Source organism: Anomalospiza imberbis, chromosome 9 (genome assembly GCF_031753505.1).
Source record: "Anomalospiza imberbis isolate Cuckoo-Finch-1a 21T00152 chromosome 9, ASM3175350v1, whole genome shotgun sequence".
NCBI classification, from domain to species: Eukaryota; Metazoa; Chordata; class Aves; order Passeriformes; family Viduidae; genus Anomalospiza; species Anomalospiza imberbis.
In genome coordinates this window covers 26667715-26684730 of record NC_089689.1, presented here as the reverse complement: position 1 = coordinate 26684730, position 17016 = coordinate 26667715, and the positions used below count along the sequence as shown (strand labels likewise).

The 17016-nt window shown below is 56.7% G+C and overlaps 1 protein-coding gene across 3 annotated transcripts in view; it reads left to right on the top strand.

The window, feature by feature from the left end:
• The first annotated feature begins 1427 nt into the window (after positions 1-1427).
• The window catches only part of SSBP3 (single stranded DNA binding protein 3), a 56218-nt gene continuing 40629 nt past the window's right edge, over positions 1428-17016 (top strand). Inside the window, exons 1-4 of one of the 3 annotated variants that reach the window (XM_068198834.1) lie at positions 1428-1710; positions 1840-1912; positions 2096-2157; positions 2727-2811. In XM_068198834.1, the coding sequence (XP_068054935.1) occupies positions 1655-1710; positions 1840-1912; positions 2096-2157; positions 2727-2811 (276 nt within the window). In that variant the 5' untranslated portion in view covers positions 1428-1654. The remainder of the gene's footprint in view (positions 1711-1839; positions 1913-2095; positions 2158-2726; positions 2812-17016) is intronic. The other 2 variants (XM_068198831.1, XM_068198832.1) reach the window with 2 other exon arrangements.

The following is a 17016-nucleotide window of genomic DNA, read 5'->3' as shown; positions in this document are numbered from 1 at the left end:
GTTTGTCTGGCCTGTCCCTCTGGTCAGTGCCGCAGAGGCGAACGTGGAGCAGAGCCCCACATGCCTGCCTTGTCATCGCCGCTGTCACCTCGGCCCCCAGCATAAAACCCAGAACTTGAGCGAAGCCCCAGGTTTTCCTTTTCTTCTGAGACGATCTTAGACGCCTGCAAGTTTTGATCCTTTTCGACCTACCGCATTGCAAGACTTTTTTCTTCCCCCCCCTCCTCCCACCCCCCAGTTCAATTTAAACCTCAATTTAACCTGTGAACGAGTTTGGCCCTGCTCAGGCAGGTCCCGATGGCCGTGAACATTCCCACGGGCGCCGCAGCGCTGCCGCCGCCGCGGGAGTCCCTCCCACGCCCCGCGGCTCCCCACGCCGCCGCCCCGAGCCTCCCTGGCCTCGCACGGAGCGCATGGCCCCGCTCACAGCCGAGATCCCCCGTGTTTTAAGTGTAACCTCCCGGTCCTAGCAGCGGGTAACTCATCACACAACCCCAACCAAGCGCGCAGCCGCCGGCCCGGCTGGTTTTTGTTCAGCCAGTCACTTCGGAGGTGGAGGTGAGGCCAGGGCAGGGGGAAGGAGCTGTGGGAAGCCCTTATTTTTGTGCTGCTCCAACATCTGTCCCCATGGGCACTGCCACCCGAGGCCGGCAGTGGTGGTCGCTTTGGTTCTGGAGAAACAGATGTTGGTGGGGCGAGGGGCGCAAAGCCCCGACTTTTAAATCAGGGGTGCGCTGGGACACAAGCGCGGCCCTGCCCAAGCCCCAGGAGAGAGGCAGAAGGGCTCCCCACAGCCCACCCTGCGCGACCCCCACCCAGCCCGCAGGGGGTGGCTTTCCCCGCGTGATTTTAAGGGCAGCGAAGCGAACAAGACCCGTGACTGGAGCTGGCAGCCAGGACAGGCTGGCCGCGGGCTCCACTCAGGGCTCCGCGCAGCCGGGCGCGCCTGGCCCCGGGGTGACGGCCGGCAGCGCGGGGCTGGGGTGCGCGGCGCCGGGCGGGACCCGCCGGGGCCGGTCCGGAGGAGAAGGCGGCGTGCCCAGCCCCTCGGCCGCCTCCCTTCTTCCTTCTCGCTGTCCCTGCCTCCCGCCGGGTCCGTCCCGCCCGGCGCCGCGGAGCGGCAGCGCCCGCCCGGCCGCACCGCCGCTCCCCGCGCCCCCCCCGACGGGCGGTTTCAAGTCCCCCCGTTCCGAGGTCTCCGCGGCGCCGGCCAATCAGCGCGCGCTGCGCGCCGCGGCCCGCCGCCTTAAAGGGCCCGCGCGCCGCGCGGCGCCGGGGAAGCGGCGCCGCCCGCGGGCCGAGCCGGGCGCGCTCTAGGACCGCGCGCCGCCGCCGCCCGCCCTCCCTGCCCGCCGCGGGAGGCCGCCCGCCGCCTCCGGAGCGGGGCGTGGCGCGGGGAGGCCCCGCCCCCGCCGGGCGGTGATTGGCGGGAGCGGGCGCCCGTCGGCGGCGGGGGCGGCGCCCGGCGCGGCCACGTTCGGGTGCGCGGCCAGCGGCGCGTTGGGCGCAGCGAGCGGCGGCGGGCGCGGGGCGATGGGGGCGCGGCGGTGGCCGGCGCTCTGACAGCCCCCGGCGCTCCCTCGGCGGCGGGCGCAGCGGCTCCGGCGGCAGCGGCGGCTCTCGGCGGCCGCCTCCCTCCTCCTCGGCGCGGACCATGTTCGCCAAAGGGAAGGGCTCGGCGGTGCCCTCGGACGGGCAGGCGCGGGAGAAGTAAGAGCGGCGGCGGCGGCGGCGGCGGCGGCGGCGGGGGGAGCGGGGCGGCGGCGGCGGCGGGCGGCTTTGTGCGGGGCGGGAGCGGGGCTCCTCTTCCTCCTCCGACCCGGCGCTCGGCTGTTGCAGGCTGGCGCTGTACGTCTACGAGTACCTGCTGCACGTCGGCGCCCAGAAGTCTGCGCAGACCTTCCTGTCCGAGGTGAGCCCCGCCGCCCCCCGCGCCCTTTGTGCGCCGCCGCACGCCCGCCCTCCATCTTGCGCGGGGCGGCGGCGGCGCCGGGGGGTCGCCGCGCGTGGGGGCCCACGCCCACCCGCGACCACCCCCCACCCGCACCGCCCCCCCCTCCCGACCCACCCCCCTCCGTCTTCCTCTTGCCCGCAGATCCGGTGGGAGAAGAACATCACTCTGGGCGAGCCCCCCGGCTTCCTGCACTCCTGGTGGTGGTAAGTGCGGGGGTGTCCCGTCGCGGGTGGGAGCAGCCCCCGGGGGCGGGGGGGGGGTGCGCGCCGGTGGCGCGGGGCCCCACGGGGTAAAGCCCCGGTAGTGGCGTGAGTCAGCAGCGGCGGCGAGCCCCGAACCGCCCCGGCTCCCGCTCCCCGCGGGCGTCGAGGCGCGGCGGAGCCACCCCCGGCCCCGCGGGAGCGGCGGGCAGGGCTCCCGCTGGAGCGCTGCCGGGCCAGCCGCAGGCACCGGGCTGTGCCGGTGCCACTGGGGCGCCCAGGGGAGCAGGGCTGGGCGGCTGCGAGGCTGCGAGAAGTCCCTGAAGTCTCACAGGGGTTATCCCTTCAAGGTGTTGCCTCTTGAAGGCTACTTTTGCTTCCTTAAGCACCCAGCATCCCCAGTGCTGACGCTCAGATCCGTGTAGTGTAAAGCTGGGATGCACAGCTGGATCCAGCTGAGGTCCCATCCCAGCTGTGGGCCCCGTGGGCTGGGAAGCCACTCACCTGCGCTGACCTGGGTGCCGGATCCCTGATGAGTAACTGCTCTTCTCCCATCTCTCCCTGCCGTGCAGCGTGTTTTGGGACCTGTACTGTGCAGCTCCCGAAAGGCGAGACACTTGTGAACATTCGAGTGAAGCCAAAGCCTTTCATGACTACGTGAGTAACAAGTTTCTAATCCTCGCGGTAATTACGGCGTTGGGGAGCTCCGGCGCACCGAGAGCCAACCTAATGTAACCGACTGGCAAAAAGCGTGGGGTTTTTTTTAACCAGCAATGTTCTGATTTGACTGAACAGTATTTCATAATGTTGCAATTATGTAAATGAGCTCAGATACTTATCTTAAGCACTTAAAGGCATTTGGGCTAGTGGTAGAATTAAGAAGTTTTGCATAGCAATGGACAACAAAGCGTTTATAGAGGGTCCATGGCAAGATCTTTCATGCTGAGGACACTGTGGTGGTGAGATGTTTCATGCTGAGGGCACCTTGCAGGACGGGTGGGGGTTGGATTTTGTTGGGAGGAGAAGGGGGAATTCCCCAAACCACTGTTGAATGCCCCAGTTAATATCTCCCTGCCTTTGGCTAGGCTGAGGGCTTCCTTGGTTTCCTGAGTCCTTCCTTGATCCCAGCAAGGGAGAGGTGTTGTCTTGTTGAAGCTGGTGTTGCAGACCCCCGTTGGTTGGTCGTTGTGCGTCTTGGCTCTCCATGGTTTGGGTTGCAGAGGTGGCAGCGTGACCCAGGGACGGATGATGCTTCTGGGGTGGCATGGCTGAGTCTGAGGTGTCTCCCAGAGAATCCCTCTTGGGAAGGGTGCATGGCATGTCCGCCCCATGGGCGACGGGTGGGCTGCCCACTCCCGTCCCGCACACGGTGCCTGCATCTGCAGCGTTGGGAGGAACTTGCACCAAAGGATTAGTCACCTGGCTGCGGGCTTGGACCCCAGTCAAGTGCGTTTAAACCTTGTAGCAGGAGCTGGTTTTGTCTGCTCCGGGGAGACTATGGTATGGAAACCATTTTTCCTCCCTTCCCAAGTTTCTCGTTGCCTCGACATGCCTGGCTTGGGATGTGTGAGGGTTTGGTGGCGAGCAGTGCCAGGCGAGCGTCTCGGGGACCTCCACGGCGTTCTCACATGCTGGCACTGGACACAGCGGCCGCCCTGGGGCACGGGCAGTGCCAGAGAGGCTGGGCTGGCTGCTGAGCTGCCTCTTGTCTCTTCCCACCCTGCTGGGTCTTGGGGGAAGTGTGTCTGGGTATTTGCTAGGTGGAGTTTGCCAGTCTGCCTGTCCATCCCTGCAGCCGCTGTCTGCATTGCTTGTTTTCACTGGGTCGGATTAAGATGGTGAACTCCTGAACCGAGGGTCAGAGCTGATAACCAGCTGCACGTCTAGCAGTTGTTGGCTTCTGCTTGCTTCCTGGATGTTTTGGGGCAAATTGTGGGGGGTTTGGGAGCCCAGATGGGACAGTGGGCTCATCAGGAGCAAAGCAAAGGTAGATCTTTAGGCAGCAGAGCCACAGGTGAAGATGATACTAGCAAGCAAGATCTGGTCCATCCACAGCAGCCTCCTCATCGTGTCTGAGGATTTAGTGTATTTAGAGAAATTAATCTTTTTTTAGCTTGGTAATAATTCTAACAATAGGCCTGAGTGCATTAGATGATTCGCATAAACTTCTTTAATACACGTTGCTTTAAGCTTACAGTAAATAGACACAATCCTGATTGTTTTTAATTCTCAGGGTAATGCAGTTTTCTAACAGCCCCAAGTGCTTTACCTTTTGAGTAACTCCTAAGATTTTTCACTCCCCTGTGCTTTGGCTTGGTGGCACTGGGTTCGTTTCCCCAGGCATGTTTTGGCCCCAAGACAGGGCTTGTGCTTCTCCATGGCGTGGCTGGTGACGGATGCTCAGGGTACAGTCCCTCTCTGAGGAGTGGTGTTTTCCTGGCACAGCTTGTACTTTACAGGGCGAGGGACCTACCTGGCCAAAACTTAAATATTGACTAAAGAGCCAAACGATAAACGTGGGAGTGTGAATACAGCCTTGTTTCTCTCCAGCTTCTGGGCAGGCTGCTGGTGCCGGTGAGCGTGGTGGGCAGTGTCAAACACCAAACCCAGCGACCCATCAGCAGTGCATGGCAGCTAAAACGGGATATGAGCCCCAAATGGGGCTGGATCAGTGAGTCATTAGTTGCTTCATGTGGTGGTTGTGGTTAAAAATATCCCAATCCAAGTCTTGCCCCAGGTTGGTAGAGAGTTGTATTTACACTTGGCCAGCAATGGGCAAACTCCGTGTGTCCTGCTTGGTGTTTGCCCAGAATATGGTGTGTGTTAACCCAGAGACTGTGCTACTGTAAGGACAGAAAGAGGGGATGCTTTGGGAGCCTGGCATGTCACTTTCCCAGAGCCAGAACCACTGGAGGGGTTCTTGCCTGGGACACAAATCTTTGGGGAACGGGGAGCAGTTCTCCTCGTTAGCAGGGTGGCATTTGCATGGTGTGTCATTTCCACTTTATTTTCCAGCATAACTGTATGAAAACTGTTAGAAGCAGCAGGTCAAATTGATGATTTTTTCCCTCCAGTTTTGAATGTTTATAAATCTTCAGTGAGAAATTAAAGGAAGGAAATTAGGAAAGTAAGGAGAAATCCCACCACTCTTTTTTTTTTTTTTTTTTTTTTTTTTTTTGAGGAGACCCTTGAAAACTGTGGGGTCTTATGAGTGCTTGGAAATACTGCTTTTTACCTTTCCCCTGAGGTTTTTCTCCCAAGCTGGGACAAAAGCCTGCTGGGACTTTGTAGAAAGCTGCTTGTTGGGAGAAGAGTGATGGGAGTGGGGATTCACCTGGCACAGGCAGGAGGAATGCTGCTCTGCTCTACCCTTCATCTCTGGCAGGTCTGTGCATCTGTTAACACAATTATCGAGTTGTGTTGGTTGGAGGGTTGTTAGTCATCCTCTTCCACCTGTATCCGAAGAGTTTATCCAAGCTAACAACCCCACGAGCACTCACCAGCTCCTAAAACTCAACCTGTAGCCATTGATTTAGGTTCCTCCAAGCCCCGTGGCGAGCATGCCAGCGTTCCAGCACGCTCCCGGAGCCGGCAAGCTTGCAGCGGGATCGCTCGTCATGACAGGGGATTTCAGCCGCCGCGTTATCTGGGAATTGGCCGATGGCTGGTCGCAGTTGAGCATTTCAACGCCGTGAAAGCCAATACAATTTGAGTTAGCGGTGATGACTGCCAGTTTAAATACCGCAGTGAATTTCTGTCAAAGAGCTAATACATAGAAAGGGGAATTGCAGAAAACTTGATCACCAGAACCACTTCAGTCGATTTTGGCCTCGAGCTACAGAAAATGAACTTAAATCTAGTTGACTGTTGCTACATACTTTTTTGTGGTATTGCTCTGCCTGCACAGCCAGCTCATATCAACGTGCAGCAGAGAAAACTCAGGGTAGCCTTTAGCTGATGAAGACTTTGACTTCATCATTCCCTAGTTCTGTTTCCCCCAGTTTCCTCCTGAGAAGGACCTGCACTTGGGAGCGTTTGAAATGCTGTTTTCTTTGCAGCACAAGATCTGCGGAGCTGTGGCTTCAACTTGACATTAACGCAAAGCATTGATTTATTTGTTTTTGTTTTTAACTTTGGAAAGCTCCTGCAGTTCTCTCTAACTTGAGTCTGGAAAGATGCTCTGCAGCAGTGGGGTGGTTGCTGCTGGAGGTGCAGTGGTTGGTCTGGGAAAAGATGGTGTGTTTGGGGCTCTTGTCCTCCTGTCTTGGTTGGGGACAACCAGGGCTCCTCCTTTTTCTCCCACCTGAAACAGTTCCCCTTAGAGAGATCTCAGGGGGTTCTGAAGCTCAGATGGATGGATGGATGGATGGAGAATTCAGGCTTGCTGGAGTTAGTGTGCTCGGTGGAAACAAGGTAAAGCCCAAGAGGCTGGAAGGACTTGGGCCTGCTTGCTGTACAGGCTGGGGGTGTCCCAGGGATGATTATTCTATGCTGGATCTGCCAGTCACGGCCCATCCAGGTGTGGGACAGGCACCCCATCCCAGCGTCACTGCCTGGGTATTCTTGGGCTGCAGGGGAGCATTTCCTTGTCACAGCACCATCTGCTCCCTAGGGTCTGTGTGGCCAACTCCTGGCATGGTGCCCTGGCAGGTGACATGGCCTTGTGGGACCCCTGGGAAGGGATGCTCTTCATGCGTGAAGGGTTTGGTGTGACTGTCTCCTCTCCCATGCCAGGGTCTCGTCTTGTTCCAGGACCAGTGAAGGTTGTAAGGCCTTGTTCAAGGCACCCATGGCTGTGAGGGTGGGACCAGCAGGTGTGATGATCTATGAGTACCTCTGTGGTGGTGGTGGTGGTGGTGATGGTCCATGAGAGCTCCTCCTGTTGTGTGCAGCCAGTGTTGTGTAGGAGAAACATGTTGTGTAGGAGAAGAGGTGTTTTTGGGGCAGGTTTAGTGCAGTGCAGGGACAGGGGTCGGGAACAGCTTTGTGTGGTCCCTGTGAGCCCCCACAGGCATTGCCTGAGCCCTGGGCTCAGTGGCAGCACACACAGCTCTGTCCCGTTTCCATGCGGGGCTGCGCTCTGTCTGGGCTCCATCCAGCTCCGCTCTGCAAGGACAGGGTTCCCCAGTAGGTAACCGGAGAGAGGAGTTTCCTTCAGGAGTGGCAGGCTGCCAGGAGCAGCTGCAAAACTCCACATCATTAAAAAAAAAAATTGCAACAAAAATAAATAAATCCAGATATTCCCTCTCCTGGCAGTGCTGGGCTCAGCCTTCCCTCCCAGTTAAGGGTACTGGTGAGCCTGGGTGTCCTTTAAATCCTGCTCTTGCTAGAGTACCATGCAAGGGTGGATTAGTTTAATATTATATTTTAAACAACATTGGCTGTCATGACAGAGCAACCTCGGCTTCCACGCTTCTTGCTGCCCATCAGCAGGACCAGGGCATTGCAGAGCAGCACCTTTCCACGGGTGATGCTCATGGAGAAGGCTCCATTGTGAAACTGGAGGTCAGAGCCCAGAGCTTATGTCTTAGTCTTTGACTGGGGAGCCTAAATATTTATCCTGTTCTGTCCCTAATGAAAACAAATTGTCAACAGTTGTTCAGTAACTGACTAAATTAAAATCTGTAATTAGTCAATTAGATTAAAGAGTTGGCACAACCTGATTGTATCATGCTGGTTAGGTTATTAAGAGAAAGGGTGTGATTTTTAATTACTGAATGCTAATTTTGACGGTTTCAAATAGAAACAGACGTTCCCCCCCTCCACCCCACCCCGAGTGCCTCTGCAAAAGTAAGGCAGGGGATGGATTTTATATCAACAAATGGTGCGAACACGCAAAGTTTCTCTGGCTCCAGTCCGGGAGGGGGTTCTCCAAAAAAGCCGGGAGCGGGATGGGAGGAGAGGAAGGATTTCTTCAATCCTGCCTGAGGATGGGAGGGCAAGTGGGGGTTTGTGCCACGGGTGGGGACCCCCTGCCTGGCTGTGTGTCGCAGTCTGGCTGCTGCCCATGGAGGTCCTGCCCTGCTGCCCCATTGCCCATGCCAGTGTGCCCTCGCCTTGCACGGGCCCATGTGCAGCAGCGACAAGCCGTACACTGGAGTATTTTTTCTTTTCCCTGTTTTCTTTTTTTTTTTTTAATAGTACCTTTTTAATCCCCCTCCCCCCAGTGCTTGAGAGGGGCCAGCTTCCAGTGGCAGGCAAAGCCCGCAGCGGGGAGGAGGAGGAGGAGGAGGAAGGCCTTGCGTGGCGAGCGCGGCAGCCCAGCGCCATCCCATTGTTTGCCCCGGCGGCCACGTGGGCGAGCGCGGTGAGGCCGGCGAGGGGACCCGCTGCCGGCTGCGGGGGGAGCGCCTGCCCCCGGCAGATGCTGGGCTCCGGGCGAGCACAAAGCTCGCAGCCCTGCCCTCCCCGGCCTTCGGAGGTCCCTTCGCAGGAACAAAGAGGGCGAGGGGCCACCGTGCCAAGCCGTGCCGTGCCGGGGAAGCCGTGGCCGGCACGGGCGCTCCTGTCCAGCGGCGGGCAGTGGGGAGGTGTTAGGTCAGGACGCCGTCTGTTGGGTACGAGTGGGACTTTCCTGTCCTCCTGATCATTTCCTTCCTTACCTTGGAAACTTGGATTTTCTCCTACCTTTTGTTCCCTATTTTTCTCTTGTAAAGCTGTCCCTGGTTCTATTGGAAACAGCTGCCATGGCTGGTCCTGGGGAGCGGGCGGGGGGCTCTGGCTGTTCCTCCTCTCTTGCCGCTCACGCCCCCGTGGCAGAGCTGGCACTGCCGAAATGGCACCCGGCTGTGCGAAGCCCTCGCTGGTGGGGGTGCTCCGGGGGGAGCTGCTGCAGCCACGTTCGTTCCTGGTTTTCCTTAGGAACAGAGGGGATGGCAGAAGGAGAGCGTTGGCAGCACCCGGAGCACCTTGTGTCCAGCCTGGCTAGAGCTGGGATCTGACCTGAGCCTTGTGTCCAGCCTGGCTAGAGCTGGGATCTGACCTGTGCCTTGTGTCCAGCCTGGCTAGAGCTGGGATCTGACCTGAGCCTTGTGTCCAGCCTGGCTAGAGCTGGGATCTGACCTGAGCCTTGTGTCCAGCCTGGCTAGAGCTGGGATCTGACCTGAGCCTTGTGTCCAGCCTGGCTAGAGCTGGGATCTGACCTGAGCCTTGTGTCCAGCCTAGCTAGAGCTGGGATCTGACCTGTGCCTTGTGTCCAGCTTAGCTAGAGCTGGGATCTGACCTGAGCCTTGTGTCCAGCCTAGCTAGAGCTGGGATCTGACCTGAGCCTTGTGTCCAGCCTGTAGTGCTGGGATCTGACCTGTGCCTTGTGTCCAGCCTGGCTAGAGCTGGGATCTGACCTGTGCCTTGTGTCCAGCCTGGCTAGAGCTGGGATCTGACCTGAGCCTTGTGTCCAGCCTGGCTAGAGCTGGGACCTGACCTGTGCCTTGTGTCCAGCCTGGCTAGAGCTGGGATCTGACCTGTGCCTTGTGTCCAGCCTGGCTAGAGCTGGGATCTGACCTGTGCCTTGTGTCCAGCCTGGCTAGAGCTGGGATCTGACCTGAGCCTTGTGTCCAGCCTGGCTAGAGCTGGGATCTGACCTGTGCCTTGTGTCCAGCCTGGCTAGAGCCGGGATCTGACCTGAGCCTTGTGTCCAGCCTGGCTAGAGCTGGGATCTGACCTGAGCCTTGTGTCCAGCCTGGCTAGAGCTGGGATCTGACCTGAGCCTTGTGTCCAGCCTGGCTAGAGCTAAGATCTGACCTGTGCCTTGTGTCCAGCCTGGCTAGAGCCGGGATCTGACCTGAGCCTTGTGTCCAGCCTGGCTAGAGCTGGGATCTGACCTGTGCCTTGTGTCCAGCCTGGCTAGAGCTGGGATCTGACCTGAGCCTTGTGTCCAGCCTGGCTAGAGCTGGGATCTGACCTGAGCCTTGTGTCCAGCCTGGCTAGAGCTGGGATCTGACCTGTGCCTTGTGTCCAGCCTGGCTAGAGCTGGGATCTGACCTGAGCCTTGTGTCCAGCCTGGCTAGAGCTGGGATCTGACCTGAGCCTTGTGTCCAGCCTGGCTAGAGCTGGGATCTGACCTGTGCCTTGTGTCCAGCCTGGCTAGTGCTGGGCTCTGACTGGCCCTGCCTGCAGGACACAGCATGGGCTGGATCCCTGTGAGCATCGCACACCTGCCTTGCCAGCATCCCGCTGGTGGCTCAGAGAGGTTCCCTGACTTCTACTGAGACTTCTGCTCAGCCCATGGGCACATTCCTCCTTATTTCCTGGAATTTTTTCCCTCCGAGTCCTCACCCTGCAAATCCCTGGGGGGACACCCAGGGCTGGGGTCTCAGCAGATCAGAAACAGTGCCTTCCTCCAGGCTGGCAGGGAGCAAAAATGTCTCTGCAAGTAAACAAATACCTCACCTCTGCCTAGGTTTGGGGTTTAGGTTTCTGTTTGGTCTCTCAAAACTCCTGGTCATGGCCACAAGTGCCAGGAGCTGGGTTCAGAGCTTACAGCTGTGTTGTCAAGGAGGGATTTCCAAAATATGGGATAGCTTCTGGGTGCTGCTACCTGTGCGTGATGGAACCCCGCTGCCCACCCACCCAGCCACTGCCACCTCCTCTCATCCCCAGAGCGGTGACACCAGTCTCCTGTGGCAGTCAGGGCAAGAGGGGCACCTGGGTGGCTTGGGTAAGATTTGGGTTTGGATGGGGGCGCAGCTCTGTGTGGCAAGACCAGCTTTCCTTTTGTGTTGAGTTTGTGCATTTCATGAATTTTTTTTTTTAATTTGATAAGAGGAGAAATGCTCATTCTCCTGCCCGAGCTTAATGTGGCATGCATGGTGACTGTTAGTATCAAAATTAAGCAGAAAACAAATGTGTACATATGCAATTACATCTGTGGAATATGCACTATTAAGAGGTACATGTGAATAAAGATAGAGGGGCGTGTGCCTGTGTATTTTGGAGTGGTGGGTCAGAGCAGTGCTTTGTGCCCGGCCATCCAGTGCCCTCCCACTTGCCTTACTCTTCCTCCTCCATGGTCTTTGCCACCACCAGCAGTGGTTTTTGGCAAGGTGATTTCCACTTCTGTGTTCCCCAGGCTGGGTGGGAGCCTGTGGGGTCGGTTGGTCGGTCTGTCTGTCTGTCCATGTGCGAGGCTGCGCCTGCTGCCTTAAGATAAAGTCCAAAGGAAGACCTCTGGCTGTGTCTTGAGCTAACATTTTCTTTTTAATTTTTTTTTTCCTTAATGTTTCTGCATCAACCCTTGAACATTTGATCTGGTGCCTCTCCTCCTGGGGTGCGGCAGCTTTCTGTAGTGAAAATGAGCTCTCACCACCCCTCCTGCCTGCCTCAAACAGGGTCTGGAATGGGGGGAAGGTTTCCTTCCTGTTTTCCCTGGATTTGGGCTGTTTTGGTTTTTTTTTTTACAATCTCTCAAGGCTGAGCTCGCACCTATAATTGGAATTTTTTGGCTACAAACTGAAGCAAGGGGATGCCCTGCAGCAGCTCTGACTTGCTGGTGAGCACGACCTGCCCAGCACAGCTGGGGTGCTGGCATCCCATGGCATTCCCAGCAGGTAAAACAACCCAGAGCCAGTCCCTCCTACCTGACATGGATTTCCTTCTGTGCCCCACTCCTGTCCCAGCTCCCACCCACACAGCTGTCATCGTACCTGGGTCAGCTGGTCCAGCACTGCCTGGTGCCCACCATGGCGAGTGGCTGGCTGGAGTCTCCTTCCTTCTAGAGCAGCCTTGCTGCAAGGGTGTCCCAAGCCTTGGCTTTGCTTATTTACCCATTTCTAGTAACTGTAAGGTGGGAAATGCCCCATTCTCACCCCACGGGTAGCTGGCATTGCCCAGCTGTGTCCCCAGGCAGGTGGCTGCTTCCTGCCCCAGGCAGTGTTTTTAACTCAGCGTCCAGGCTGGTTGTTTGGGGTTGTGTTTTTTGCTTTTTTTTTTTTTTTTTTTTTTTTTTTTTTTTTTAAGTGAAAAAAAGGCAGGGCACGCTGAGGAAGGGGGCAGGGTGCTTCCTTGAAGCACCCTGTTTTGGGGTGGGCAGATAAGGGTGCTGCGTCACACTTGGCTCCTCTGCCCTGCCAAGCCCAGCAGAGCATCCTCCTTGCTCTCCTGCTCCGCCCAGCCCTCACTGGGTGCTGATCCTGTTTTTTGGGGGAAGCCCCATTGGGATAAGGCAACCTCTAGTGCAGAAGCTGCTTGAACCCCCACACCTCCCTGCCCACGAGGGGTGCTCACAGCAAGAAGGAGGGAGAGGTGCTTTTCTCCCCCTTGGCTCCTTTCTGCCAGAGAGTGTGCAGCTGATGGGGTGTAAATCACACCCAGCCTCCCTGTGCCCATCTGCCAGCAGAATGGAGGTGGGGGGTCATGGCTGGTGACAGCTTGGGGTGACTTTCCATCACAGCTTCAGCCCCTCTCCGGTGTCCCTGTGGCTCTGGGAGAGTGCCTGCTCCTCCCTGAGGAGCGGAATCTGAGTCTTCCTGTTGGTGCTGGCAACACTGGCTGTTGGGGTCTTCCTGAAGACGTGAACCAGGAGGTGGGTCTGGTTCTGTGAGACCCTGTTGGGGTCTGGTTTGGGGCAGGGACAGCCACGCTTTGAAATGCTTGGTCTTTTGGCAGGATGTGCTTTGTGGGGTAGGGAGGTGTGGAGCTCACAAGGAAGCAAATGCTGCTTCACATTGCATATGGGTCCCTTTAGCCCAGCTCAAGCACAGTTTTCCATGGAAACCCCAAAACAGATGGTTTTGGTTTGTCCTGGGTATTACAGCACCAATAACACCCAGGTGCTTCACACCTTTGCCAGTCTCCGCTGGAGAGAAAGTCCAGGCTGAGGCTCCCAGGGCTCATTTCATCATTAAAAGCAGATTTACTTGCTCGTCCCAGAGCCCTTCGGGGTGTTGTGGCACATCCTGACAGCTTGTCCGTCCTTACCTGCAGTCATCAAGGAGTTTTCAACATGACTTATATAAAGCCTTTGTACTTGGATTGCTCCACCGTGCTGCACAATGGCTTCTTTGTCATCCTGCCAGCTAATTAATTTTAACTTTTACCGTTGCTCCAGCGCGGTGCCTCATCCGCCTGGTCCATTTGAAGCTTCTCCCCCCCAGCCTTAAGTGTTTTCCAAGCAGTTTGACTTGTTGCTGCTGAGTACTGGAGAAACCAGCTGGCCCCGCTGGTACTCATCTTCTGGAGAAGGAGCTGCCCTCACACTGCTGCTGGAGCTGGGGTTCGTGGAGGAAAAGCCATTAGGAGGCTCAGGTTTTCTCCAGTGGCTTGTTTCTCCTGGCTGGCAGCTGAAGGTCCCCACAGAGAACATCCTCTGATGAAAATGACAGGCTCTGGCTCCCTGGCCGGTGATTGGCACCACAAGGATCTCGCAGCCAGAGGTGAAAGCCTTGGCTGCATCTTCGGGACAAAACCCCTCGTGCCTGCGGACGTCTAAGCATGGGGGACTTGACAGTGGTGATTTCTGGAGGGCTGGGCTCTGTTTGGTTGTGCTCTGGGAACTGAGTCCTTGTTGCTTGCATCCTCTGAGCAAACATCTCCAGCACAGCATTCCTGGTGCAGCAGGGAGCTTACCCCTGGCACCTCCTGAGCATTCACAGGGGAGCTGAGCATCTCCTGAGAGCTGCCTGGAGAAGGACCAGGAGAGATGTGACCCCAGCTGGGTGTCCCAGCCCTTGGGGTGGGGTGAGCCAGGGTATTGTCTTTTCTGGGTAGGAGGGATGGAGATGGCCTCATGCATAAACATCAGCTGAACTGCAGCCCTGGGGTTTGTGTGAGCAGTGCTGTGGCAGGGGGAGTTCCCCTCTGCTCGGGATGGGGACAGTGGCAGGTCAGGGAATATGGAATTGCTGCCTTTGTGTTTAATCTGGTTATAAGGATGGCTATTAGAGATAATGAATTTTGCCTGTCCCCACTGTTGTAATACAAGAACCCAACTGTCTTTCAACACCGCGAAGGTCACTCCTCTTTATTTCTGGTTGTAAATATTGCTGGTTACAGATGTTTGGGGTTGATGGACATGGCTAATTAAGTTTCTCCTGTCAGCTGGTTGGCAGGGGTGCTGGCATGGAGGTGAGGTCAGAGGGCAGGATCACAGCCGGGCAGCAATACCAGCAGCCACTTAGCATGGTGTAAGCCCATCTTACTGCAGCCCCTCGGTGAGAGCAAAGCTGGCTTTGCGCTGAGCCTTGCCCCTCTCTTTATTATGAATTTGGAGCAGGCTGGTGGGAAGACGATGACTTTCGGGAGCAAGTTTCCATTTTGCTGCTCTCATTTGAGGGGAATTCAAATGAGGACACCTGCTGTCCCCAACCTGACCTGAGGGTGGGAAGAAGGGTGCAAAAACCCTTCTAATTTTTACCATCGAGTATCTTTTACGCCAGCACCAGCAGAGGCTTTTTCTTTCCCACGGGGACTAACATGGAAATGACAGTGTGCTGGCCAGCAGAGCTGATACCCCACATCAGATCAGCACCGGGAGGGGCTGGGGGTCCCTTTCTGTGGGGCGTGGGGCCGGTTGCTTCCCGGTGCTGATCCTGCCAGGCAGGAACCGTCCGCGTGCGCTGCCTGTGCGCCTGGAACGCAGCACGTGCTGCTGTGCTCCCCGGCTCCCCCCGCGCGCCTGATTTATGCCGCTCCACATTTTCTCCTCCTTTCCATGCCTCTTTCTCCTCTCCCTCATTTTTTTTTTTCCTCCCTTGTGCTGCCTGTGCATTGCCTTGCTCCTTTTTTTTTTTTTTTTTTTCTTTCTTCCCTTATTGCTCACAGGCCTCCCTGTTAACCCAGCGGGCTGCAAGATTTAGGGCTCCCTGCCTGGTGTGCAGTCTGAGTGGGGTTTTATTCTCCCAGAGGAGGGAACTGTGATCCCCATCACCCCACTGGGATATGATCCTTGCATGTAGATGGGGCTGTTTTATCATTCTGTCTTATGGCCGCAGAGCACAAGTCGTGTATCCCTGTTCTGGATGCTCCTGGCCATGGATTGCAGCAGAACTGGTGAGGTGGCCACGGGTGCCCATCGCCTCCATCCCGACGTCACTGTGCCGGCCATCTGTCCCCTCCTGTGCGGCGCCGGGCTGCCGGCTGCTTGCCGAGGCATCAGGGCTTGCCCAGCGGCTGCGAGGCCACCAGAGGAAAAAAAAATTACAAAGAAAAAAAGTTGCATTTTTGCTTTGCATGCCCCCATTGCATATGCATAACCTGACTTTTTGTTGCGTTTTTGGGAGGGGCTTTTTTTTTTTTTTTTTACTCCCCCTGCTGCTGTGCCAGGCGCATCAAAAGTTTGCTGGGTCTTGTGTGCATGTGCGGATGCCGAATAATTTTATTAGCTGCCTGGAAGGGAGCCAGCACGGCGTGCACCGTGCAGGAGGTGGCTGCTGGGGTGCCTTCCCTTTTCTTCCCCTTCCCAGCTGGCCCCCCTTTGCCTCTGCTGGTCTCCTGTGGGTTGCATCATCAACATTACCCCTTCATTTTATTTTTATACGTATTTCTTAGGGAGGTTTTTGGTTTGGATTTTTTTTTTTTCTTTTAGTTTTTGCTCCTTAAAGGGTTAAAACCGATGGGGAAGTTCAGCTAGCACTTGCAAGATATGGTTGCCTTAGCAACAGGCCTCCTAATCTGGTAGGTGACCTGAGAGACTGTGGAAGATGCAGGGGTTGGTTTGGCATTTCATTATTTCATGAGGCTGCGGCTCTCCAGCTGGTTCCCTTCCCAGCACCGCCACCGCCGCTGCTCCCCCCGCTGCCGCCCCCGGCATTCCTTGGCAAAGCCCGGAGGGGCCAGCAGCACGGTCCCCTCCCTGGGCGCTGCTGGGTCCTGGGAGCTCTTGCTCAGAAAAGGAGAGAGGGCTTCCCGCAGCTCAGGTGATAATTATTCAACTTTAGGATTGTAAAGATGGTTTCCTACCTTGCGTTTCCTCCTTTGAAAGGATTTGCCATGGTGGCCCCAGATGAAATAATCCATGTGGCCCCAGAGCTAAAGGTGTGCTCATTGGTGCTGTCGTGTCGGTACTTCCAAACCCTGTGTTTTGGGGTCTGTGGCTCCAGTAACAAACAGATGGGACATGAACAGGGAAGCACAGTGGTTGGTAAAGGTGATGGAGTTGAGATGCAGCATCCAGCCAGTGTTTTGGGGAAGGTTGGTGGGCTTTGGGAGGAGTGTGGCAGCATTATTCCAGCTGCTCTAGGCTCCTTTGGGCTCACCGGGCCAAGAGGCACAACCAGCACATACCCAGGGATGGATAGACCAAGACCTGGGCATTTCAGTGCCACAGCCATGGCCGCCTTGTAGTTTTTTTTCTTGGAAACATCCTCAAGTTGGCATTTCCCAGCACTGTCCCTTTTCCCTTGCTGTAGTCACCACCCCATGCAAAGCATTGGTGATCACCCGCTCGTCCCTTCAGCCATCCAAATTAAGAAACTGCATCCCAAAACTTCCCTGCCTGATTTGGCCTCACTAAATCTCTGTGCACCTTTGGATGGGAGCTCAAACTTCTGCCTGTGCAGTCCGGCACGGGATTCAAATGGATGTTGGTCACACCTGACAATGCCCATCAGCACAGAACTGTTGCATCCTAGTCCAAATAATCATTGAGCTTTTGCCAGGATGGCCAAGCCACTCTCCGTGCCCAAACCCAGGATGTTTTCCCCCTTGGTGGATGCTGAGTGGTTGTGGAGTGTGGCTCTGCCCTTAGCACCCAGCCAGGATGGCTGGGCAAGGAGACCCTGAGGGAAGGAAGGTGTCCAAAGGGCTGGGGCCAAGCTCCCTCTGGGTACCCATGGAATAAAAGGGCCAGGATAGCGCCAGGGGCATCCCATTCCCGCAGATCCCAGCGTGCAGAGACCTCTTTTGTTTTTTCCCCCTCCCACTACTCCA